The following is a 26867-nucleotide window of genomic DNA, read 5'->3' as shown; positions in this document are numbered from 1 at the left end:
TTATTGCTACTTTTACTCTGAAGTAAAGGATCTGAATACTTATTCCCACATTGCTAATGTGTACACTTGATATATCAGATTGAAGGATGCTGAAATTCACAAAGTCATTTGATCGGAACAGACGGAACATGAAAATCAGGAGACGTGGACACCGCATTGCTATAAAGTAAATCTTTAATTTGGTTTATAGATTGACGTCATTTCACTGGTCATTACAGGAATGGAATGCTGAAGAGTAATCAACAGGAAAGTGCACACTTGTTATCTTTCGGATTTGTACACGTATAGTAAATTTCTAATACATTTTCTTTATATATATATATATATATATATATATATATATATATATATATATATATATATATATATATATATATATACCCACCCATTTATGTGTATACAAAATTAAATAAACCTCTTAATTCTTGCAAAAACATAAATTCAAACACATGAAGATGAAGAAAAAGAATAAAAGGGAAATACAATCCACTCGTTCATCAAGTCGACATTCACTAGGATTTAAAGCTCCGCCTCTCTGCCTGAGGACTAAACGCCCGAATACATCCCTGTTTGTAAGGCCCATCATGAAGTACATTCCTTTCCCCTGTGATGTGTCACCTGATAACCAATGCACAACATTAAAGCCACTTATTGCTCTCTTCAACATCTGTGTTTTTGAGATAAGGTACAGCTCCGGTAAAGTGCTCGTGTGGTGTAAGATGGTGGCGAGCGATGAGGTAAACGAGGGAGGACAACAGTGTCTGGGTGGTGGAGTAATGACACCGCGGGGGTCATTAGGTCGATAACGTGCGTGTGTGTGCGCGCGCGTCATACTGCGACTGCTCTCTCTATAATTGGAGAGCGTCATCCGCAGTCTGACCGTTAGCCGGTCAAATCCTACAGTCCTGAAAGGAACAGACAGTGTTTTAAATGTTTCAGCACACAAATCATGTGGAAACCAAATTAGTGTTTTTCAAAGCATGGAAGATTTTGTATCTGTGTTTTTCACATTTTTCTGGCAACCATTAATCTCCAGTCATACTAAAACATTTAAACTTTGGAAGACATAAACATAGAGGACATTAGAAGTCTCAGACTGTTGAGGTTCATATTATCTTTGGCTAAACTTGTGAAATGCCTTTTCACACAGTGATGATCTCTTTACGGCTGCTATGGACAGGAAGAAGTGTTTCAATGGACATATGAGCATGTCAACATTGGTGTAACATAGATCTGAAGTTGATTTGAATTCATCTGAAATGTAACAGGCCTAAAAGTCGACCTGAAGCCAGTTTAAAGTCTCTAGAAGGTTCGTTATTCTCTGGAGAATGAATGGAAACTAATGGCGGCCTGAATAGCAGGGAAAAACAAACTCAAATCTAAAACATGTGAAGAGTGTGGTCCGCATGCGGAGCTGATTGAAGTTCACTTTACTCTTCCCAGTGGAACAAGTGGAACTTGAGCAGAGTTTGGGTTTCAAATCGTATGAGCCGTACCGGTTAGAGTTTATAGATCCAGACACTTTCTGCTTGAGCCTGAACGCCACACTCTAAAGTTTGGGTGACAAATGGAGTGCAATGAAAAATAAACATCAGATGCAAAAAAACAAAAAAACAATGAAGTTCTAAACTTCTGTAAAGCACATGGAGTGATGTAATGCACATGATTCCAGATAAAGCACTTGACAACAACATAAAGGGACTTGCAGTCACAGAAATCTCCGTAAAGCCCCAAAACACGCAGTTGTACAATAACGCAGTTGCAGAAAATAAAGCACATGAATAAAGCAAAGGGGAAAATTAAAGCTGAAGCGAATGCTGGTGAGGCAACCGTGTTGTTGTAGTTCAGTCAAACACATTCAATGAAAACACCGGCCATGACTTAAAGCAACTCAGCGAAAAACACCCAGTGTGGAAATCAAGAACAGCGAGCATTCGTTTGAAGATACAAGCGATTTAAATCTAAAAGACTTTCATTCCTTTCATGCGTCGAGCGAGACAACATGACGTGTACTTGGAGTGTAATTAAATAGGTTCTTCTGTCGGCTGTATGGCTTAAGATTAAAGTTTCCTGCACCAAACATTTCCCCCACCGTGGGAGAATGTTTGCTCAAAAAATATGCAATTGATTTGAAACAGAACAGTATGAAAATAGTCGGGGGGGGGGGGGGGGGGGGGGGGGGGTTCTTCTTCTTAAGAATTTAGAAGTGTCTGGGATAATGTGACGCAAGCAGGGGTTTTATTTGTCTTGTTTTGACGTTCGTCTTAATTTGAGGTTTTTAGTTTCTTATAATTGACCACATCCCCCAAGTTAAAATACAACAATCCGCTTTGCATTCAAACGCTCACAAGCGGGAATACGTTTAGAAATTCATTACTTGCTGCAACCTTCCTGAAACCCACTTATCAGTGTCTGCAGAGCAGTTAAGGGTTAAATGAGCAACAAAACCGCCTTTGAATGGAATCAAAGAGCATCTGGGAAGATGATTTAGAAATATTCCCAACAGCAGCACGTTAAGAGCGCATTCACAAGAGCGACACACTTCTCAGGCCTCTTGTTGCTGCAGAAGTATAAATAAATGCATGAATTCAACGCGGCGTGTAAATACCAGTCCTCCAAGCAGCAATTTGGCTCGTCACTTCATGGTTTTAAACAACCCCTTCTCTCTTCGACCCCGGCCCTGTTGACATTTACAGCACAGTTCTCCACTGCGACACTCCGTCACGCGCTGACATTTCAGGCAGTAAATTGAATTTGGTCCAGACGGGGAAATAAGACGCTTTAAGGTTCGACCCTCCCATCGCTCAGCCACAATTACCCTTTCACAAATTGGGAAGCAGGAAAAGTACAAGGGGCAAAGAAAAGGGCCCGAACTCGCTCGACAGCGGTGCACGTATACGCTCGCATTTGCACGTTTATATACACTCATGATTTACAAAATATCCTCTTATCCTCGCTGTAGCAAGCGTAGCAAGCCATTCACAGACGCGTGAGAGGAGTTCAAGGAAATGAGCAAGGCTGTCAGGAGGTTGTGCTCGTTCCCCGCTGCTGTAACTGTGAGCCTTCTGGATGTAAGAGGATCAGGGAGCATTCAACGGCCACTAACGGCCAGAAAACTGGAGCAGTGGCTCAGTCAGCCTCCTGCAGAGAAGCAAGGGCTTCAGTGTGAAAGGTTGTTTTCCAGAGTACGTCCTTTGGACGGCCTGCAAGCTATGATAGACTCGGGTGGAAGAACACTTGTGGGTTTACAATCTAATTGTTGTTTGCTGTGGCCCACGAGATGTTCAAATGGATCAGCAAAGCAAAGTGCAGGTAACCGTTTGATTTTAGCGTTGACTTTCGCAGTGGGTCGCCTCAATGGGCTGCATGTTTACAAGATGACATGACTCGAGTTTTAAAGGGTATTCATAAATATAGGATATTATAATCAATTTACATATTTTACACATCTATACTGCATAGAATTACATTTTTGTTTTGCCATGAGATGCCTCGTCGTTGGCCGTGGCTACACGCGTCTGTTCAATGCAACTCCTGTGTTCGGATGCGCCAGATCGGAACTCATGTGCGTTATATTATTTGTTTTGTGGTCAAAGGAGCAAATGTAAAATGGTGGATAAACACATTGAATTTCCTATAAAGTCCCCCGTTATTTTGTTATCTAAAAAGCTTTTGTTTTGAACCAGTAAAACGAGGACGTGTTGGGTTTTCATCAGCGGTAACTGAACACGACTCAGGCAGCGAGAAGAGGAAGATGACGGAGATCGGATGACGATAGTCGCACTGAAAAGAGAAGTGTAACCACGGCCGTGAATCTTTTCAGACGTGAGGATGGATTGTACCAACTAACCTTCACTCGCAGTGTTGTAGAGCACAAAGGCTTCTAGTAGTGGCCAGTGACAACACTGAATAATGCAAATTGGCATGTAAGAGAGAGTGAGAGAGCAACTTTGTCCTGATGTAATAAAATCAGCCCTGAAAGTTAAAAACATGGTGTGAAGGTGACGGTTGGATGGGCACTTATTCATTACATGAAGAGAGACAACTACTGATGGTTTTAAAGGGTGGTCTAAAATTGAGGTAAAACATCTACACTGAAGCGTGACACGACAACATGTGACTTAACTTCAGAAGACTGGGATGGGGAATCAAGCATGACCACTGACATCAGAACATCTGTGCTACATCACTGCCGGTCGCAGCTTCCCAAACGCTCGGCTTCGCTCCACGTTCGTAGGTCCGAACAGCTTCATACAACAGCGAGGGGGGGGGGGGGGGGTTCTCAGAGTCCGCCGAACTCCCTCCGCAGCAACAGCACCCGAAGGTCTGCAAGCACAACTACGAACGCTGGATCAAACTCAAAACAGATGTTAGTACCGCTGAACGTAAAAAAAGAAAAGAAAAGACAAAGATATAAATGCACCAAGTGAAAAGGTGTGACGTAAAGTAAGCCCAAATATTAGAACACTAAATGTTTGAACATCCAGCGAACAGTGTCAGTGAGACATTGGATTAAAACAAGTGCCATGTTCGAAAGAGAAAACTAGATTGCTTCGTTGATTAAATTTAGGCCGAGAGGCCCATCACGTCTCAAAGGTAGCTTTAAAGACAGAAAAACAACAAAAGGAAGTCATTAAAAAAGGAACAGTCTGACAAGTAACAGTGATATTGTTTGACACTAAAACAGTCCAGACCTTTGGTAATGCATAGTTCTTTCCTGAATGTCTGAATGACTATCGACCACAAACGCCACCGTCTCTCAGATTGCAGCTGTTCCGACCCCGTCTAAAAGAATACAGAGCGATGATGATGATTCAAAACTAACGGCTCTTATATTTCTGCTCAGACGATCTCCGTTTGTGGTTACAGCAATAGCAGTTTTGGCTTGTTTGGTGTCTGAACCAAAGAGATAACTGAGAGCGGAGCAGTGAGGCAGCGCTCGCTCTACTGAGTGAGGGCGGCCACGCAGCCCGACCCCTCCCTGTCCGGTCTGCTGTGTCAAGGCAGGAAGGGTTCGTCCTCCTCCTCGTCTGCGCTGGGGCCGGGGTCGCTCAGGCACCTCGTCCGCTTCGGCTGATCTCGCCCTCCGTCTGCCTCGCTGGCTCCACTGGGCTTCATCATCAGGCCCTGGTCCTCCTCCTCCTGCTGCTGCTTGCTGGCCGCTTTGAACTCATCCATCAGGTTGACGGAGTCCGGAGACTGTGGAGAGGCCAGGTCTACCTGGATGGTCGGCACGCCGCCCGACTCCGGCTTCATGCTGTAGGCTTGTGGGTCTGCAATATCAGGGAATCAGCTTTACAGAGGCTTTAAAATAAAGGGATTGAATTTCATTCCATCAGCGTGCATGAACGTACGATGTACAAGGGGAGGAGAATCATAGTCAACGAATATTAAAGGTCAATGAAGCTAAAATCACGGCAAACTCGAGGCTGCAAGACCTTTTTCAGATATTTCATGACACAATGATTTATGATGAAACACATGCGGGAAATAATTCCCCTTTTAGCTGAAACTTATGATGAGAAACGCAAGCTGAAAATCACACACACACACACTTCATGCTCGACTCGTAATCAGGTCTTTGTTTCTTGGCTAAAATAAATCATCGGCGCTTGGCCTCATGTCATGAGATCCCCTCGTTAGTGATGAGCGATTAATGGGTGCTAACGAGCAACACAACCGGCACATGCATGTTAGGATGATCGCTGCCGGGTCATCACAACTCAGACAGGAATCTTCTCTACACTCACTACATACCTGGACTGCTTTTGCTTCCTTTCTGCTGCTGAGCAGGTTTGAAATCAGAGCCTCTGCCTAAAAATGAAACCACACACTGGTTTACATGCCGGCTGCCACACGCAAACGTATTTCCCTGAGCGGGGAAATATCTGCGGCTGCAGGCGTGAACAGTAGCAGTGCTTTCTACAGTGTTTATTGTTTCGTGAAAGCTGCCGTGAGAGACCTAACAGAATATAATGTCTCATCACCATAGTGAATTTCCTCAGATTGTTTTTACGCGGCACGGTTTCAGTACGATGGTGTGTTTGCGCTCGGCTGTGTTTACCTGAGGCCAGTCTGGCTCTACACATGGTCGGGGAGTCAGGCGGAGCAGCGGGCACCGTCAGGTAGTTATTCATGTCTTTTATCTGGGAACACACAGGCACGGTGTTTGTTCATGGGATGGTTTACATGTAAACAGGAAGTACACACACTCTGCTTCATCTAATTGTTTGCAGTGCAGCAGTTCGGTAAGTCACTATTCATTAACATGACGTGCTGCTTGGGTAGTGTCTGCAGAAATGGTCTCGAGTCTACGGCGGCTTCTGGCACAGTCAATTTACCCCAAAACAGGAGTCCATTCTCATTATGTAATTACAGGCTGATGAAACAGGAAGTTAGTGGTCGGGCCACTCAACCGTGCCAATAAATCACACACGGATTTATGTCGAGAAAATGTTTTCAGGAGACTGAAGGTGAACTTTAATTAGAACACAAATCATAAATTTGGCAAATCATTCAACTGCTGGTGGCCGGGTATGAAATGAGAAAAGCTGCTCATCTGTTGCTTGTTTTCTGCTTTTTGTTTGGTGCTTTATAACGTCGACTTTGTTATACACCAGATTACGTCAACAGGCACACTGCTACGGTATCACAAAATGTCTTCTTCAGCGTTGGCTTCATCAACAGAATGTGAAACGTGACGAGGTGTCAGTAAAATGTGATAATGCAGACGGCTGGCTCAGACTGATTCTTGATTTAAGAGGCGTTGCCCTGGCGCAGACTGATAATCGTACCTTCTTCTCCAGCTCAATCATCTTTTGCGTCTTGATAACGAATTCACCGAAGCCATCCTCGTACGGATCCGCCACCAGAGTATGTCTGTTGTAGGAGCGCAGCTGAGAGAGACGAGACACATAAAACAAGTTAAATACATGAAAGAGGGAAGGTTTTCTTTATCTCCAAGACCTGCAGACCTTTACTCAGCTCATGATCGTCGCCGTGGTCTGGAAGAATCAGCTTTCCTGCCAATTGGGGAGCACAGAATCCTATGCTACTTTTGAGCTGCAGCTCACTAAAGTGGACCGACTAAAGCCGTTTTTCTGTTTTTTAATTTGCAGACCTCCAGGTCCTGCTGGTCAGTTTTTATCAGAGTTCACAGACTTTCTGACCTCTATTATCAAGCTCGACAAAGTGCTTCTGGTTGGTGATTTTAATCTGCATATCAATGATACCACAGACTGTATTGCTGTAAAGCGCTATATAAATAAAATTCATTCATGATGACCACAAGGGAAAACTCAAAGTCAGTATTATGATCAACGTATGAGCGGAGCTACTGATTGAATTCTAACTCTGTCACAATCAATACGCTACACTGTAGTCTAATGCCACTTTGTTTATCAGTGCAAATCAATATGAACAGGGATGTGCTCTGAACTCCCGGTAATACAATCAACACATCTCTAGCGGATCTCGTGGTTGACGCGGCGGTGTTACCCGCTGCCGTGTCCTCTGCAGGTTGCTCCTCAGGATCTTCCTGATCTCCTCCTCTCGGCCTTTAGGCAGCTGGGACAGAGCTCTCTCTGTGGGCTTGGCAGGAGGAGGCTTCTTGGGCTGGATGTTCCTGAGAAACATGCAGAAAAAGAGTCAGGGCCATCATAGTCTGTGTGACAGAGACGCGTCGTCTGTCATGAGCGCTTCTGACAAACTGTCGTGATGGATCATTTCGTTATTTCCTCCTGGTATCCGATGACTACTTGGTACTGCAGATGTGAAATGAATGAGACCTGTGCAGATGCTCACATTAGGTTTTGTGATGATAACCGAAGATACTCGTCGCCCACTTGGGGCATTACAACATGACAGAGCAGGTGATGGTGACAGTGCTGCTTGTGTAATACTGGCTACAGAACAACTGGAACACATCAGTGCTCGTCAGAGAACCAGCAACCTTCCAATCATCAGGCAGCCTCTCCACCCTGAAGCCCACCATGACGTCTCTGGAGGAAATCAGTAATGTTGTGCAATCTTCCTTAAAAAGACTTTCTATCGGACTATGAAAAAATAAATAAAACTCATGAAGTCATTAAAGCCATCCACTTATTAAAGATGAGACGACTATGATTTTAGAGTAGGGAATTAAAAAAAACATACAGAGCACAGCATTGTGAATTGTTTTGATCTACTCAGTATATGCAAAAGGTATTTTTTATTTAAATTGGCTGCGATCAATACTTTTTATAATTACAATGTATTAAATGTCATATTGAAACGGGGTCACTCCCAGAATCACGACAGTAAATCTGCAGCTTCCATTGACTTTATGAAGATGTAGCAAGTTCACTTTTTAGCTGTCCGGCCTGCAGTTTTACGGTTTTGTTTCACTCTCATCGGGTTGTTTAGGCCAAAAATAAAATCTATAATAACTCACTGTACACTAACTGCTCAGCCCCAAACAGTAGATAGACACAGTCAGTGACAAGCTGATGAACATAGTAGAGCATTTAGCAGCTAAAGAGCTTAACAGCTTAAGGACTTGGTTGAGACCAAACCGAGCTAAAAGAGAGGGATTATTGGTGTTATATTCATCAGGTGGACACAAACATGGCTGCTGCATGTGTAATTAAGGAACTATTTGCTTACAAGCTTTGCCAAATCAACTTAAAAGGTGATGACTTGGGAATATTGTGTTCTGCTGCCCTCAAGTGGCTAAAACAATATTTCAATATTTGGGAGAGTTTGGTTGAGTGTGGTAACTGAAGACAGAACGAGTGAACACTCCTACTTACTGCATGGAAACGGTTGAAGGTATCGAAGCTGGCAGCTTGACTCCCCCTCCGCTCTCCACCAGCTCAATGGCCTGTTTCATCTCCATCTTGTGGTAGAAGGCGATGAGCTGTGGCTCTCTGGAGCGTTCGCCGGCAATCAGGCACTTCTTCACGTACTTCTTGTTGAAGCGGTTCAGTCTGGAAGGAGGAAATGAGTTACGGATGACAACAGAGACACGGGACAAAGACAGCCGTGAGAGTACGAAGAGGAGAGGGAGGGATGTGAGAGGTTTGACACATGGTGCACGTCAGAGGAAAAGGACATTTTACAGCCAAAGTTACTGTGTCTTCTCTCAAGGGTTAAATCTATCAGCTGATTAGGACAGAAAAACAACCAATAAACAAATATGATGATCACAAAAGTTAAGACTGTTAAGTTCATACTTGTCCTTCCAGTGATGGTGTCCATAGTGTCCACAAATGTCCTCGATTCCAGTTAGTAGGTGGTCAAGGAACTGGGGTTAAAAAGAGGCAAAGAAAAAGAGGCTGAATCGGGCTTTTCAATACGACCCTCTGCCTTCTCTGTTGAGTGTTTTCATGTGTTGGAAAAGAGACTTTATTCAGAAGCATGATATTTTTGTACCTTGCTTCTAACAAACACAACTTTCCAGGGACCCATGTTGTACATGTATGTCATTTAGAGCAATTGAATTGGTCAAAGACAGATACTTTGCCATTTTTTCAATGTCTTAAGTACTTGGAGAAACTATAATTTATGTTCAACAGTGTTGTTAACTGTGATTCTATGAATACTCCACCGCAGACGTCACTCAGCTTCATCTCACACCTTTTTGCTTCACCTGCAGTTACCTTTCCTCACAGTGAAAACACTCCCAGCCAACATCATTATTAACAGCAGCAGGTGACGACAAGCTTTGAAGTGATGCGGGGAGAAAACCAGCAGCAGCAGGTGACTGATCGGACCGTGTCTGTGTGTGTGTGTGTGTGTGTGTGTGTGTGTGTGTGTGTGTGTGTGTGTATCTCGTGGCAGCACACCTGCTCAGAGAACCAGAGACATGAACCGATGTATTTGTTGCTCAGAGTGCTGCAGGTCGGCCGCAGGTGCTCTGATGACAGCGTAGCTATGGGAACAAGTCATTAAGCAGAGCCACAGAATGTACTGCTTTGTCAGAAGAGACTAATTTATGTACAGACTGCCCAGCACTGCGTGGGTGGCGGTGAAAAATGAATATTAAAAAAGTGGCGACAGTATGAAAGGTTTCTCTAGATCACCGAGGGTGAGATAACACAGCAATACGTCATGATAAATCTCTTCTGGTTACACTAATACTGGGTCATAGATGTATTATTACAAACATCTCCACACGGGGGCTTCTCCTTTCACCAGTTCACTGTGTGTCCATTTGTCATTTGAAGAATGGGACAGGTGTTTTATTTCTGCCCATCTATAAAAGCTATGCTAATCTGAAAGCCCCTCGATAAAAAAATATACGATTAACACCGATCCATGAAAAATATCTTACAGTTTCTTACAAAAATAACTAAAAGCTGCTGCAAAGGATCTGCTGCACCTCTGTTTTCCACAGCTGGGGCAGATGCGTCACCTGGCCGCTTGCAGACGAGTGGGAAGCACTTCTTCACTGGTGTTTTACAGCGGAGGAGAAGCCATTAAGACAGCCTCTCTTCTAGCCTCCAGCACTGCTGACTTACCGCAAAGCCCCAGAGAGGAACTGTGACTGTGTGTGTGTGCAAATCTGAGCTGTATTAATAGCTTTAAAACACTCTTGTGGAGCATGGTGGTCACTCACTCACTCACCGGTGTGTTTGAGTCCCAGAAACTGTGGATACAAGACGCTGTGTGTGTGTGAGAGAGTTATATTTAACTAGACGGTCATTTTTCTAATCTTTGGATTGAGATTCACTGCGCTGTACAAGTACACTGTACAGTACAATATATGAGATGAAGTACCAGCACACAGCCAGTAGGTGGAAGCAGCGATCCAGAAATGGCCTCAACAGTACAGTAACAGAACATCAACGTGACGACTTTGACAGTTGTGTAGTGTGATTTTGTGTTTACTGGAAAAAGGACGTCACATCTTACATAAACACAACTGAAAGGAATGTATATTAGTATCACATTCATTCATTGTTGTGTGGCACGAACCTTTCAAACCGTTACATTTCATTTATCCACTGCATACCCAAAGGGTCAGGGTTATTCATATGTATGAACCATCAAGAGGTCCTCAGCTTCTGATCAAGAAGGCTGGAGGTGAAAGGTCTCACCTGGGTGTGGATTTCCTCATTAATCGTCCGCTTGGCCTCCTGTTTCTTCTTCACTGCCAGAAGCTCCACAAGGGGCTTGATGGTCATGCCCTGCAAGAGGGATGAGAGGAGCACAGCATTATTCCCCTCCTGACCTCGGCTAAAGATAGAAGCAGCCTCTTATCGACGACTCTGCGCTACACAAGAATGAAACGAGAAGGTTCAGAACCTGGTATCTGTGATGTTTGATCATCTTTCAGTGTGTCAGGCTAATTTGAACACATACACCTTCATACTCTGATAACTGATATCGGTCACACTCCCCAAATTTTGCAACGGATGATTAGCAAACACATCAGGTCGTCGCACAACCTTTCACAAAACCCTCCTGTTGTTTCCGTCAGTCTCTCACCACTTTAGAGAGAGACGACATGTGGAATGTTACAGATTTCAGCTTTAAAGATCTAAATCTGCTAAATCCATGCCCTAATCGCATTATTACAGTTCAAAACAATAGTATTTTGTGTTTCCATTGTTCCCCGGACATTCTTTGAAGTATACAAGTGGTTAAAAGTCGGGCAGAGAGATGCTTCGTGCAGGAACACATTCAGCTAAAGAGAAATCCTGAACTGCTAAAATGTTGATGTTGGTTACAGACAGAGAGTGATGCAGTTTCAATCACAGTAAAACAAAGTGCTTTCTTCATATCAGTAAGTTGTTAGCACAAGGTTGTGACTGTGATTATAACCTCAGGAGAAATATTGTCATAGAGTCTGGGCCTAGTTGATAAGCAAACAACTCGGACAAAAAGATCCAAAATAAACTCTTTTCCTCTTACGTTCTGGCACCAAAACTGTTTTTTACTTCTACTTTGATTTTAGAAACCAAACCTAACTGCATTGTCGTTTTACTAGAAAGGGTTCATTTCTGGTCAGGTTCATTCTGCTTCTTAGAGAGATTAAGCCGACCCGGTTAACTGTAGTGGCCTAAAGTGGATGACTGAAGGTCCCCGCTCTTTAACAATATCCAGTCATGCTATCAGGCATGCATGCAGAGGAACCTACACTTTCTTATACTGTAATAAAATATTCCGCAAAGTAAAGTAATCCAACAAAAGAAAGGAAATAAAGCACTTCACTTCAGACCATCAAGGCTTACTCTCTTCCAAATAAAAAGACAACCCCACTCTCACAGAGTCATACTTTTAAATAACTCCACATGGCAGGTGAAAGGGGCCTCTCCCCTCACAGAGCCGAATCCAGCAGCGTGAATCAAACATGTTTCTGATCTCGCCTCTGAGCAGAGACTATGTCTTCAGGGTTCTATTTTAACAGCCTCCATTCTGGATCCAAACCACAGCCAAGAACGTTCCTACAGTTTCACCAGGGGACAGGTTTATCTGACAGGACAGGGCAGATGCATTCAATGTATGGAGTCACTGCCTGTTTGTCTTCATCTGGCCTTTGTGTAAAGTGTTTGTATGTTATGTGTATGTGGACAGCAGGAGTGTGTGTCTACATAAACCACATGTCGTGTTCCTTCTGCATGTCCTCACGGCGTACTTTAAAAGGAGAAGCTGAAATCACATTTTCCCAAACCAGCTGGAGGTGTTTACTTCACGACAAAAAAGATCACGAACGTCTGACCGCTTGATGAAACATCGAATGGATCTTTTTTTTTCTAGGAATGCAAATCCACGAACCGTTGAATTTCAAACCTCATTATTACCAGCAAGATGAATGAGATTCACAGCGTCTAATTGAACGCTTGCAAATAAAACGCTTGTTCTGAGATGGATTGGTTGTCAGTGGACCCATCAGTGGGAATTCAAAACAGTGATGTAATCTAAAACTGAAAAGCTAGACTTACTGGGAAAATATAATACACAAAAAAGGAATTTTGGTGCACCTGAGAGGACCAACAGTAATGTTTTCACTCTAAGTTAAGAGCCACAGCATCTCTTTGCATTGTGCATTGACTGTGGTCATGGTAACATCCCATTATGAGGCTAACACACGAGGAAAGTCTGTTGAAAACAAACCAGGACGACCGAGTGCTCTTACCTGAACAAAGACCGTGAAGAAGATTTCGGTGATGATGGCAGTAAGGAACATGTCTCTCATGGGAAATTGCTCCTTCTTAAGCAGGAAGCCAAGAGAGAAGGCGATGGCGCCTCGCAGGCCACCGTAGGCCACAATGAACTGGTCCTTGGTCGTCAGCTTGACGATGCGGAACTTGTTGATCACGTAGGTCAGACCCACTACACCTGGGGAGGACAACGCAATGAGAACGTGAGGTTTGTGACTTTGTGTGCGTGTAATAGACGTTAAGTTAATACGATAACAATATACGATAACAATAAAGTATTTTCATACGATTTTTCACTGTGCTTTTCCCCGTCTTTCACACAGCCATTGTTTTCCTTATTACAATTATGAAAGCCAGCTTACGAAGACTTGATATAGCATGACCATCTCATCGATAATCTCATCTGCTTTTGCCCCAAATATGCATGGTAATGCCACCTTCTTAAATCTTACCTTGGCAAGTATTACTGCAAAAGATGTGTGATTTAGAGTAAACAACCTAAAACCTGCAAAAACATCGGAATGGCTCTTTAACTGACAGGAGAAGAACCACTTGAACTGTTCGCCATCACAAGATCAGGTCTCATGTGATGCCAGTAACACGTGCAGGATTACTGATTGCAACAGTCACAGACATCATATTTGTGTTTGGAACGTTTGGTCAAAGCCTCATCAGCTCGTTAGGCTGAGAATGTCACACGGAGAACTCGGTATTGCTCGCCTCATCGTTCTTTCACTTTGCGTATCTCTCGCCAACGACACTCATAACTCTAGTATGACAAATCAGGAACAGAAGGACTTGTGACAGCCTGAAGTCCACCCGGAAAGCCTCGGCGGTGCTCCTTCTCACGCGCCGACAGCTGTGTGATGAAACATGATGGAGACAGTTCCTTGTTCCCCTTTTTTTGAGTAAAAGGACTTTTTTTACGCACATTGACATCCTTTGTGTGTAAACTACAGCTCACTTCAAAGTGCACTATAATACGTGCATCTCCTTGGAAGATGTATGAATACAAAGAAACTTATTTTTATCTTAGATTTGCATTTAAGCCCACTTGATGACAAACCGGTTCAATCAAAAGCGCTTCAAGATGAAATATGAAGTGATTGTTTCATGAAAGATGGATCGATAAAAGCCAACCGCATCATCAAAGACATCTTGCATCAATTAACCCCAAAAAAACAACAATATAACAAACTAACAACACTTCCTCTGTTGCAGGTTAACTGTTTCCTCTTCATGCTATATTGCGACACACCCCAGCATGGCACCACCACATTGACTTCAAGTTGTGAGAATCACTGCTGACCTATGACCCGTGACACCAGACACAGAATGATGGTGACGGTGACGAAGATCCAGTTCCAGGAGTGAGGTCCGTCCACCGTGGCCACACCCAGAAAGATGAAGATCAGCGTCTCGCTGACGCTGCTCCACATTTTCAGGAAGTACTTGATGGTGGTGTGGGACTTGTGGGATATGTTGGCCTCCACATAGGGCCGCATCACCGCTCCGCAAGATATTAACCTGGAAGGAGAAGAGGCAGGTGTTTGTCAAATGAGATGCATATATGCACCATTACGAAACATATTTTCATAGATTCCATGTCTCCAAATTAGTTGTAAATGCTGGATGTCATCGAAAATCAAACACACAATGAAGCAAAGCACAAATAATAAATGTTAAAGGGAACCCTAACTTCAGGAGAAGGGGTGGTTTTACGTGAGTCATGAGCAACAGTAGCGTCAGAGGCTTCCTCTAAAGGAGTGCTGTGGATACCCAGAGTTCCAAACAGATTTTGTAAACATGTGACACCAACAAAGATGTCTGGTGGTCACCTCTATTCCATTCTGGTGTGAAGCAATGTTTCTAGGTCAAAGGCCACGAAGGCCAGAAATAAACACCAACGATGTCCCATAAGCCTCAGCAGCTATACTCAACAGTCACCCTCATTCCACCTCCTCCTCCATGTAAACATTGGTTTGGTTCCCAAGACTTTAGGGCAGTGATTCTCAACTGGTCGGATCCGTTTTCAGTTTGCCTGAAAATAAAAATATAGAAATCTTGTGCTTTTATTTTGAAGGGGATTTTTTATGCAGCGGAGTGCCATCTTTTCACACTCCTTAACAATATTTGGCGTTAAAGCCTTGTAATGCTCATATCAGCAGGGGATGAACTGAAAACTATGACACTATAAGTAGGCGAATTGAAGACATGTCGGATGACATCAAACAGACCACAGCAAGTGGTCATTTAGCATTACAAATGGTCAAATCTACAGACATAATAAACAAAGCAGTTTTACTCGTTTACGTGAAACATGTGGGAAGGGGACTTACAGGAACAATTTCTCTGCACAAGAGAGCTCCCTACACTGCTTCAGCTCAGGTTCAAACTGCTCCATCTTTTCACTAAATACATTTGATAAGTTGAAAATGTTCCTCAATTTGGGTCGCGGCTTGTCATTAAGGGGTGATGGTGGGTCCTGCAGCCAGACCAGTTGAGAACCACTGCTTTAGGGAACGATGAAAGGAATCCACACAGTGAGCCGTTTCGCCTTTTCATTATGAACCGAGGAGCAAGGAGACAGCCAGAGGCTTTGGCAGAGATTGTCCTTGAAGCTACGCATCCTTCGGCCCCGAGGCTCAGTACATCATCCCCTCCTGTCTGCAACATCAATAACACCCAGCACCTCAAACGGGAAATAGATTGAAAAATACCCGAGGAGCAGATGAGAAACGGCACCTCAGGGAATGTTGGGATGCCAATAAATTAAGGCTTGGTTTCGGAGACGTTGGATCAGATTAATTCATGATACTGCTGGTTATACGGAGCGCAATCTGCCAAGACGTACAGTTGAGATACTGTCAGGGCAATGAGTGAAATAAGTTTACCCTGCAGTGGCAAGGTTGTACATCGACCATGACATCGCATCACTGAGGGAAGATCCACACAATACAAACATGTGATGCAAGAGGGACGTCCCTGACACAGCTGGAGTATTTCACAGATTCCAGAGAGCGCACATGACGCACTGGATACTGAATTTGTAAATGCAGAACCTGTATGAAGCAGCTCACACACTCGACGGAGGCACCAGAACTGTCAGTCTGAAGGATTCTAGGACGAACCATGCTGACAATCCATGGTCTCACTGTTCTAACAGGCTTTAAAAGACGTCGACTGAAAGCATGCGCTACATGTGCAAAAGAAAGTAAGTAGGATTTGTCAAATTTCTTAAAGAAAATTGGTAAAAACTGAAAATGATTAACATTAAAAGTTTAAATGACGCTTGAGTTGTACAGAAATCAAACATTGAATTCATACAGTACATTCTGAAAATGTGTAAATCTATATGACTTACGCCATGATGCCGGAGAGGTGGAACATCTCAGCCGACAGGTAGGCCATGTAGCTGTACACAAAGACAAACAGTGGCTCTATGACACGCGTGTGGGAGGTGAAGCGTGAGGTGAAGGCGGTCAGGAACCCATAGACAGCTCCCACTAGAACGCCCCCCAACGAGACCACCAGGAAGGAGACGACTCCCAGGAAACAGTCCAATAGCGTCACGGTGCCGGCACTCGTGTACTCCTCAAACAGGTGGTATAACACCTAGGAGAAGAGGAGGATGATACATAATATCAGAAAGAAAGGACGAGACAAAAGTTAAGTGTATCTCATACAGCTGTATTGATTCTAAAATCCAAAAACAAAAAGGTAAAATATAATAGGAAACTTTATACTGAGGATGGTGCTGTTGCTGATGCGCTGTTAGCTGGGGATTATTGTGTCGTCGACAGACCACGATCTGTGTGTTGACAGGTTAAGTCTAACTGTGTGGTTTTACAAATGATTAAGTTTAACACACAACCTGATCTGGTGATAACACCCAGGGACTTTTTAGCTGCTTTATCAACCCTTTTAATTTACAAATGACTTGATGATGCTCTTGATAAGGAGACAATGTTAATGTTTCTCTGGTCACCGGTTTACATCTCGGTATGTGGAACAATAAAGCAAAAAGAAGCAGGAAAGCCTCCTAGCGCACACATTTCCTTTTGTTGGTCACTCACCACAGTGACGGCGTCGTTGAGCAGCGATTCACCGAACACCAGGATGTGCAACAGTTCGTTGATGTGGATCTCCTCAAACACGGCGAGCACAGCGACGGGATCCACAGCGGAGATGATGGAGCCGAACAGCAGACAGGGCAGGAGCCCTATCGAGTTGAGGACGGACGGATTGCCAGGCTGGATCTGGCACACGGCGTACAGCACACCTCCGACGAAGAAGGCGTTCCACAAGGTCCCCACGACGGCGAACATCAGGATGGTGCCCAGGTTCTCCATGAAGGGACGGATGGGCAGGAAGTAGCCGGCATCCAGGATGATGGGCGGCAGCAGGCAGAGGAAGAACGACTTGGAGTCCAGCACTGGGGGGACATCTTCTCCGGCTAGTTTGATGAGCCCCCCCACGAGCAGACCCACTACGATCAACAGGCAGCTCTCTGGCACAATACCGGACAGACGAGGAATCAGGTGGAACCCTGGGGACGTGGATGGACATGCAGTGGCATGGAGGAAGACAAAGAACAGGAAAGATGGAGTGATTTACCTGGAAATTGGAATGGTTCCCAAGAACGTTTAAGAACTAAATACACAACTTTACTAGAGCAATCAGCTGTGACATACCACACCTCTTTGAGTACTAGCACCATCCTGGCAACAGATTCTACCTTCTGTAGAACTCTCAGGTAGGAAAGAGCTGTTCTTAGGAAATACAGAGAAAACGCATTTCTACTTCTAGTGTAGGCTGTGACGACACGTCAAGGCTTTCCTGCACGCCTTTGCTTATTTCGACTACTACCGGTCTGTAACAGAAAACTGTTAAAGAACGTATCTTCTCACCATGTGATTGACATAAATACATTGGTGTCTCCAGTCTTGAAGGTGTATAGTTTAGGAAAAGAACATGAGAAGTGTGCTGCGGAGATACTGGTGAGACACACAGCCAACACGAAGGCCTTGTGGAATTCTTAAAAAGGAAAAAATGGAAATAATATGCAAAACATTAATTGTCAAAAGATGTCACGTGACAAGTCAGCAAGTCATTGGCTGCCGAGAGACCACATTCAGGAGATGAGACTAGTAAAAACGTGCTGCCAGTGACACGAAAAGAGAATCTTTCAACTTCTATTTGTCTTCTTGTTGACATACTAATCCAGTTTTGGAGGAGTCCCACGTAAATGACATAACCTTCTGCAATGATGTGCTATTGCTCGAGGCCGCTTGGCTCACATATCACAGCACAAGCAGCTCTGTGTGGAAACCCGAGAGATTGTTAATGTGGATGTCTTTACAAGCAATAAGACAAAAGCCGTTTGACTTTAAATAAGCTGGCCCAATATATAGTTAGTCGATACGGGACCACATGTACCGTCACCCCTGAGCTGCCGTGACGTCTCGCATGAAACTATAGTCACAGACAAGGCTACATACACAGTGAGGCGACGGGACAACTGCAGCCTGCACTTAAATAGTGAACAAAAGAAGCTGAAGACTTCAAAGAGCAGCCTGCATCGCATAGTGAGAAGTTCTTCCCCGGCTATATTTACTGTACACTACGGCAGCACACGGACATATGATATTCTAGCTGCCACTGTATCAGTAAACCGCATCAACACGGACACACAAACAGAGAAATAAGGCTACATGCTACAATTTTTTGATTCAATTGGATGAACAGAATTTGAACCCTTTGGGTGTTGGGATCAAAGCGCACACGTTAAACTATCAATAAGCACCACAGCTACATAGTACAACAGTGGAGGCACAGCAGCCACAGGGCGTGTGCCCTCCCGTTTGCTTACATATGTAAAAGGAGGACAGTGGAGCAGCTAAGGAACGTACTATCATATTGCATGGTTATGCAATCGGCAACCTCCGTGTGCGAGAAGTGAAGCCAATGCGGACGTGCCTTAAACTTGCATTCTTTCTAATAGCCAGCAGGGTTATGCTCTGGTTGCAAAAAGACTCCTATAGAAGTATATACTTGATTTGTTACCTCAGTGAACATGAGTTTACAGTCTCAATCGCTAGAATCAAGTCCTCTTCAACACAGCATGATGCTCATTTAGTAAATTATGGTCTCGTTAAGAGTGAAATAGATAAAGCAGGGTATGCTTTAGGGGGCGGCTACCTTGTGATTGACAGGTCGCAACGACGGTGTTGTTCGATCTGGGAGTTTTACGTGTTTTTCGTCTTACAACTTTAGCCCTTTCACAGTGTGTTTTCAGTTCATGAAAGTTCACCTGTTGCAACCTGATGGGGCAGCAGACGTCAATGCGTACAACAAGGTGCTATGAGATTGCAAACAAAGAGCATTTACTTCTACTAGCCGGGCCTTCTGCTCTACATTTCTCAGAAAACATATTGCTTATGTTTGCACTGCTGTTCACAGGGAAAATAAACATCCCCTGTAAACAGCTGGATAAAAGTTAGAGCCACTACTGAAAGAAACTGAAGTCCAGGAAAACAGCAACTTACCAAGATTATCTAAGAAATGATAAGGCGGCAAACTCCGGGTCCAATGCAGAAGTACCTTAAACTCCCATTCTTTCTAATAGTCAGCAGTGTGCTATAGTTGCAAGGAGAAGTCAGATTGTATAGAAGTCTATAAACACCGTAGACATTAGTTTATGGTCTAAACCGCATGGTGTATTTTAATCCTCATAATTGAGTTCTAATGTGGTACAACATGTGGCGTACAACTTAGGATCCTTGACTATAAACACAGGCTATTTTTCAGAGTCCCATGATTCATTGTGTAAAGTGACCTTCTAAATGACATTAAGTAATGGACCTCGACCAGAGTACTTTTAGCTCCCAGCTTCCACTCCCTGAGTCATGAGCCATGAATAGGCCACACCAAACTGGAATTTTAAGTCGAATCAGGCAATTAAAGAGAACGGGTATATGAAGACTGTGATCATCCTTTAAAAATGGCACCAACACACCATCTTAAGTTCTGTTGGGGTGTTTCTGCCAAGGGTTCCATTCAATTTTTACTACGCCTCATCATCCACATCGAAGCAAAGCCTCACAAGTCTCATATTTCAAAATAAGATTAATCCTAAATCAGTCAGTGTGTGAGATCTTACATTTTTGAGTCAATGTGTTATTTTAGTCTCAGGCTCACCTCAGCAAAAGCTGTGGAATAAAACCCAGCAGCTCACAGAGGAACATCTTTTCACTTCTCAAGGGTAGAAAATACCAGACCTGATTGAATGGCCGCGGCCTGCATTGAAATCTATTTACACAAATCCTTGAATCAAAAGAAGGGCGGTGAAGTCCTCGAGGGAAGAGCAAACAGGTCGTGACTGGATGGACCTAAACGTATTACTGCAGCCAACACTGGATCCCAGACGGACCCATTCTAAATGACCCATTATCATTCATGGTTGACCAGGAGGGATACGTGAAGACAACCAGGAAGAGAATGAGACAAAAAGCCCTTTCGGCTTCAATGCTGATCCTTCTAAAAAACCATCAACACATACAGGACCCAGGACAAAAGGCTCAGTGGAGCAGGACCCAAATGTCCAAGTGGTGACAGTTCACACAGTCTTAAATGTCTCCAGCGCGAGTCAGATTATGGCCTTCAGTGCTCGTCAGTGAATAGCCATGCCGCAGGAGATAAGATAAGTGAAAACGAGGGCTTATGAACTTCAAAGAACTGGTAAGATTTTTATGCCAGAGTCTTAAGATAACTACAAGATCACAAGGTTCACTGTGGCTTCTTGTCAATAATGGCAGCCGCTGTGTCCTTGCCCCTCTAACCCCCCCATGAGAGTGCCTTTATGCAGCAACATTATTGAAAACCAGTAAAGGGTAACAGCCCTCTCACTTCTGCATGTGTACCCAGTGTCAGCAGAGCCAGGTACTCGCTACACAGGATCATTCCCAAAGCCAGGAACTGTGTCCTGTTGCCAGGTGACTAATTGCACACTGCCCGCAAACCAAACCTGTTGGACTAAGCAAGCACAAAAGAGAGAAAACATTTAAACAGTTGCTTTGTTGGAGGAGGTGATTGATGAGGAGGTGATTGATTCTTTTTCCTAGAAATCGAGATGTTGGACCGGCTGGCCGGCGTTCCTACACCGTGACGCGTAGATCACAGGAAGGTCACGCTGCACATTTATTTCAGAGTACAAACTAAGCTTTGGTGAGTCATGGTTTGATTGTTTGATGCAGATCATTGTGCTCCTCGAGTTGCTTGTGCAAGACCAGTGTTTGTTTAAATTATTAATAAGGGCCTGCTGCTGCTGGTGGATTTCAGTATGATCCCTGATGCCATATCTGCACAGCAATACCGGCTCACATGGGTGAGTCCTCACGTGGTGGTGATTCTGAGCAACAGACAGGTTTGATGATCCTTACTATAATTCACAAGCTCATCTTACTCTACAACTACTGAATGGAGTAGAATTCAGTGAGGGTGTCAAATATCGGTGACAGGCAATGTTGTACAAAGGTCTCCTCGTGATGATGGTGAGTTAGCCTGGTGTAGAAACATTTAAAGATTTGGCATTAGAGGGAAACAAAAGTAAAAACACTGTATCCCCAGTCGAGCTACCTTTATAAGGTTGTCTTGAGACTGACAGGAAATGGTCTTGTTTCATGGGAACGACAGTATTTCAGATAAGACCGTTATTTCTACGACGCTAAAGAGACCGAGCCGCCGGCCTGCTAACGAAACAGATAACGCTGCGTCAACTGCGACCACTAATTGCTCGAACGTCCTTCGCCTGACTCCTAAAATGATGATTACCGTTTGCAAACCGGTGACGCATGCACAGAATATAGAAGCATTAAACCAAATCAATATTCATTGCTTTAGAAGCTAGTTACCTAAATTACATTAAGTATATATTGATTTGAGTAGAGGGCAAAGACATCTATTTCTAAGATTCAGGGCATGTACTTTTGTTCTTTCTTTAAAAAAACGTCTGTGCGAAGCCACAACCTAAATAACACATTGAAGATAAGATGTGTAGAGCTCGTGACACATTTACTGCAGCTTTACCAAGGGTGTGCTTTCTAACTGTAAGTATGTTGGTTGATTCTAGTGCACTGCTTCAAATTCATCAACACAATGTTGATGAATTACATAGTAACTGTAGCAGGAGGGACTAGGAGGGACACATATTGTCACAGGTTTATTGGTCAACCCAGTGGTTCTGATAATGTCTCCCACCTTCGTTATCATCAACTGTTTACTACAGATAACGCAATCCTTTAAGGAACGGGCAGGTCTCTTAGTGAATCATTTACTCTACACATACAAGCTAAACAATGGCAGCACTCATGGAACAGAGTTCATCAAGAGATTGTGGGTCTTAGAAGACTAAACCTCGGTGCAGTTTACAACAACAACAAAAAGAGATTGACGATCAGAGAGTCGTTTCTGGTAATTACAAGACAACAAACAACCTGCAGGTTTCTCAACGATTATTAAAACAAGTGACAAAATCTGGCAGTGTTTTTTTCCCCCCCACACACAAAAATCCAGATATTGAAAAAAAATAAGAAATCAAGTCACAGGAATGAGAAAAACAAACAACAAAAGGAAAAATCTAACATAATTCAGAAAAATACAACAGAAATAAAAGACAACAAGAAGCACACAAGATGGGCAGACGAACTAACTAATCAGTATAGTATAGTATCCAATAAAAACAAATAAATATATGAAAAACAGCAGTGTTCAACCCTGATGGATAATCACTCTGTCTTCTGAAGTTACAATTCTGTATTGCCATTGAATATGTGCAATATCTTACTAAATAACATTGACGATGGACGCTCAGGTTTACGCCTAAACCTGGAGTGAGTGTATTCTATTGCATTTCTCCTTATGTCACTTCTTACTGTCTAAATAAATGGAATATGTTCTGACTTCTTAGGTACTTCTACTTACTATATGTGCTTGAATAGATTTCACTTTTAGACAAATGCAGTAAGTATAGCATACACAGTATTTGTCATTTTGGTGCTTGGCCTATAATTACAACTGATAATGATAAAGCTTGCATTGATAACAAGCAGTTCAATCCTTCATTTGCACTGCTAAAACAGTCTCAACAACCACGGTGATAAAACTGCTGAGAACTCTCCATAAAAGTTGCTAGCAATTACATTTTCGTTGAGCAGATTCACAACAGAGCATCACAAATTAAATAGATAATACTTTTCATTTCACTTTGGCTATTTAGCCGATGCTCACTCTCTTTTTTTCCCCCCCACTCATAGGAATGAAGGTTCAGGTAGCAGGTCCAACTTCTACTACAAGAGAAAAACAGACTCAGAAACTGTGTGTGTGTGTGAAGCCGTGCGAGGCTTTCCTGGCGCGCCACACTGAAGTAACACACACCCTCTCTTCAAAGTGTTTGACCAGTTTTGAATTGTAAATAGAAGGCGAGACTAACGGGACTTGTAAGACATGTTATGCGGAGCTTCGCTTGAAGGACGGGGGGGGGGGGGGGGGGGACACTGGACCCAAGCAGCTTCACAGCCACCAGAGGTAATCACCACAGCGGTGTGTCCAACGAGTGTGAATACTAGCAGACCTGACCAAACCGAAAGGTCAATATGAAAGTCGGAACCCGGTGGATGTTTGATGAGGCTATAAACTATAAAAGCATTACACCCTGCCACACAGTACTATGCAAGGCTTGTTGATGAGTTTCTTGTTACAGATTACTTCCACAAAATTACATTGGGACAAGGTTATTGAGATGATGGCTGAGCTTGTTAGCATTCATTCTTCCTGGTTATACCCGAGCAGACCTTTCAAACACAACCCTCTCCTAAACACAGAGGATCACCTTATGAGGACTGTGTAGCAGGTTTTTCCAGTGCTAATTACAGCCTCTTAGTCAAAGGCTGATAAAACAGTGTTATTTATGAGTGGTACTGGTTTGTAGACTAATTATACAGGAGCCCAAACAGAAGATGTCTCATAAATATAAGGGCTGTGTCACTGTCAGGGCGTATTCCCTTCTAAAGAACATCCCCTGGGTTTTGATTTGTATGAAAAACTTCTGCACCGGGTTTAATCAAATGCAGACAAGTATTCAGCAATGAGGACAGAAAGGCACCAGGCACAGTGACAGGGCGGCTAAAGCGATAAATGGAGTGTGTGGATGTGTTTTTAGGCTTGTAAGATATGTACCAGACGCTGTGCCAAGGCTGAGCAATGTATAGCAGCCACTCTGAATTACCCACTGCCCATTTTCAGCCATCCTGGGATAATCGGAGGCTTAAGGTCACTGCTGTCAGCGCTCACACTCGTCCCGTCTCATTTCTTTTAACTCGCTCCCTCTTTCTCAGTATCCAAATCCCTCGTTTTCCCTCCGTGCCCTTGAGCTGCACCCCCGAACAGAGAGCCACCCGAGCCAGGACGGTCCCGCTCTGCCTGTCTCCCCTCCCGGGAGACACCGGGCTCCTGGCCCAGACAGTGAGGCGTTATATCCTCCCCTGGCTACCGGCTGGTGCTCAGTCAGGCCCCTGATGTCGCCGGCAACCGACAAGCTGCTGGCTCTCGGTCAAAGATAGCCAGGGGGACAACGCGGCGTTCTGTGGAAAGCACAATGCGAGGAGGCATTGTTGACGGTATAGAAAGTAAGAGGAAAGAAATAAGAGCAACAAGAGTGGCAACAAACAGTGAGGAAACACTGAAGCAACAGAGGAAAGTGAAGAGCTGGACAGAAGTCTCTCAGTGTGTGTCCGAGCTGGGAACAATCGTGACAATTCGCTTTTGAGACATCCGTTATGACAGTGCCTCGGGGCTTCTGGCTCACAATAGCGTAGCAGGAGGTTCCGCCGTCTTGAAAAATGTGCTAAATAGTTGCTGTCCAACGTCCAGGCCGCTGCACCAAGGTGCTTAGTCATCGCTGGATCAAGGAGTAAGGACAGCACAAGCAAAGAGACTCTCCCCACACGAGGCTGAGGGATCTGATGAGTAATCTGCGTCACCAGCAGTATAGATTCGCCCAACCAGTCTCCAACTAAATTGAGCTATTCTGGTCCGACTTGCTGTGTCAGCATACCAGTGGCATGCAGAATACAAGGCCTGACATTATCTTATGACTGTAAAGTGGCAGGTTTGCTCGTTCTGTCAAACACTGCGAGCCCATTAAAAGATGTGTTGTGACATGTAACGTTAACATGTGCGATTTATAGATATCTGAACACAGTCTTATCTTGATTTAAATACCTTTCTGATAAAAAAAAAAAAAACAGACTCTACCTTAATTTGATATGCAGGCACAGTGTGCACAACTAGTTGCAAATGTGCCAACTTACCTGCAATGACTACACCTGTGGCCAACCCCGATAACCTGACCCTAGCCCTGAGCTAGCATTTCCTGGATAAGATGCACTTAAAACGCAGTACAGGCAACATTCACACGACACTCACCTAGTTTCATCAACGAGGCCAGCAGCACCCATAGCGAGATTTCAAAGGGAGTGGATACGTGACGGTAGTCGAGGCTGAGCACGGGGAAAGCCTTTTTAGTGTAGTTAGAGCTTTCCACCGCCGCATTGTAGTTGCCCACATTTCCCGGTTGTTTGGTATTCGGAGAGCTGGCAGCTCCGAGGGGAAGCGACACCAGAACAACCAGCAGGAGCAGCCCCCGCTCCGGTAGACTCTTCCCGATACCGGGAGGAGTGTGTGAACCTGTCCTCGAAGGCATGGTGTCGAAGAAACGACACACAAAAAAAAAAAAGAAGAAGCAACGAGACACTAAAAGTCAGCTTGTAAGCCAAGCGAGTTCGAGGAAGTTGAATACAACTTTGTAATGTTACGTTAGCGTTAGTTAGTTCACCAACTGTTTCAACCGTAGAACATTCGAACCGACTTTAACGGTCGGTTCGACTAGTTCAAACCAAACCAAACGTCCATTCCGTCAGGTGACGTTAGCCCGCTTCGCTGACAGCCAGGTAAACAGTCCCGGGCGACGCAGGCCGATGAGCGAAAGCAGGAAACGCCAAGATGTTTGAAAGAGTTATCGCAAAGACAACGATGCTGTTTTTACAACGTCGTTTCACACGTTCCAGTGTCAGTGACTTATCAATGTCCTCCTCGGTGACAGATGTCGTTGATGCTGGAGGCAAGCGAGACACAGCGGCATCCCATCCACGCCTCTTCTTCTTCTCCTTCTTCTTCCCTCCGACTGGCCGAGGAGAAACGCGTCCGTGAGGCGGCGGCGGTGCTCAGATACTGACCTTGAAGAGAAGAAGCCACACTGCCGCCACATTGCATTTTGCCCGCGCGCACCTATGTCTCTTTTAACTTTTTGATATCAATGTCCGCGTAAGAGCGTCCGGCTTTTCCACCCGTGTTCCCCAGGATGACACGGAGCTCGGTCGGGGGGCTCAGCCCGGAGGGAGGAGAAGGGAGCGCGGGGGAAGACTTGGGGTGTGCTCTCTGCTTCGGAGGCTCGTCACCAGGTTGATGTGAAGGCAGGCGGCGACTGCTCCTGTCTGCGGTGGTGTTTAGCTTCATACAACCTTCAAAACGCACACCCTTTCGCGGAGGATTGGAGTGGGAGGCGGAGGGAGGAGGGAGGAGGGGGGACGGCCGACTATAGTGACACCTATAGGAATGGAGGTTGAAGGTGTCTGGTGAGGAAGACAAATAATAGCATCTCCATAA

At 44.3% G+C, this 26867-nt stretch overlaps 1 protein-coding gene across 2 annotated transcripts; it reads right to left on the bottom strand.

The window, feature by feature from the left end:
* Window positions 1-342: 342 nt before the first annotated feature.
* slc9a1a (solute carrier family 9 member A1a) lies at window positions 343-26544 on the bottom strand. Of its 2 annotated transcripts, XM_079275517.1 has the most exons (13): window positions 25629-26544; window positions 17222-17694; window positions 16510-16760; window positions 14455-14672; window positions 13121-13323; window positions 11079-11168; window positions 9213-9283; window positions 8790-8966; window positions 7498-7624; window positions 6795-6896; window positions 6065-6146; window positions 5758-5814; window positions 343-5273 (listed from the first exon to the last, which is right to left on the bottom strand). In XM_079275517.1, exons 1-13 carry the CDS (start codon window positions 25903-25905, stop codon window positions 4999-5001), a joined length of 2403 nt encoding a protein of 800 aa, XP_079131643.1. In that variant the 5' UTR covers window positions 25906-26544; the 3' UTR covers window positions 343-4998. The 2 variants fall into 2 exon arrangements, with proteins under 2 accessions (XP_079131643.1, XP_079131644.1); XM_079275518.1 differs by lacking the exon at window positions 5758-5814.
* Window positions 26545-26867: the final 323 nt, after the last annotated feature.

This window comes from Melanostigma gelatinosum, assembly GCF_949748355.1.
Source record: "Melanostigma gelatinosum genome assembly, chromosome: 9".
Classification (NCBI taxonomy): Eukaryota; Metazoa; Chordata; class Actinopteri; order Perciformes; family Zoarcidae; genus Melanostigma; species Melanostigma gelatinosum.
Note: the sequence above shows the minus strand (reverse complement) of the source record. Positions and strands in the feature narration are given on the sequence as shown.

Coding starts and splice junctions, on each gene's coding strand:
- slc9a1a (XM_079275517.1), bottom strand. CDS start 25,905: ATGCCTTCGAGGACAGGTTCACACACTCCTCCCGGTATCGGGAAGAGT. Junction 17,695..25,628: donor GGCCTCGTTGATGAAACTAG/GTGAGTGTCGTG, acceptor CCACGTCCCCAG/GGTTCCACCTGATTCCTCGT. Junction 9,284..11,078: donor ATGAGGAAATCCACACCCAG/GTGAGACCTTTC, acceptor TTTTAACCCCAG/TTCCTTGACCACCTACTAAC.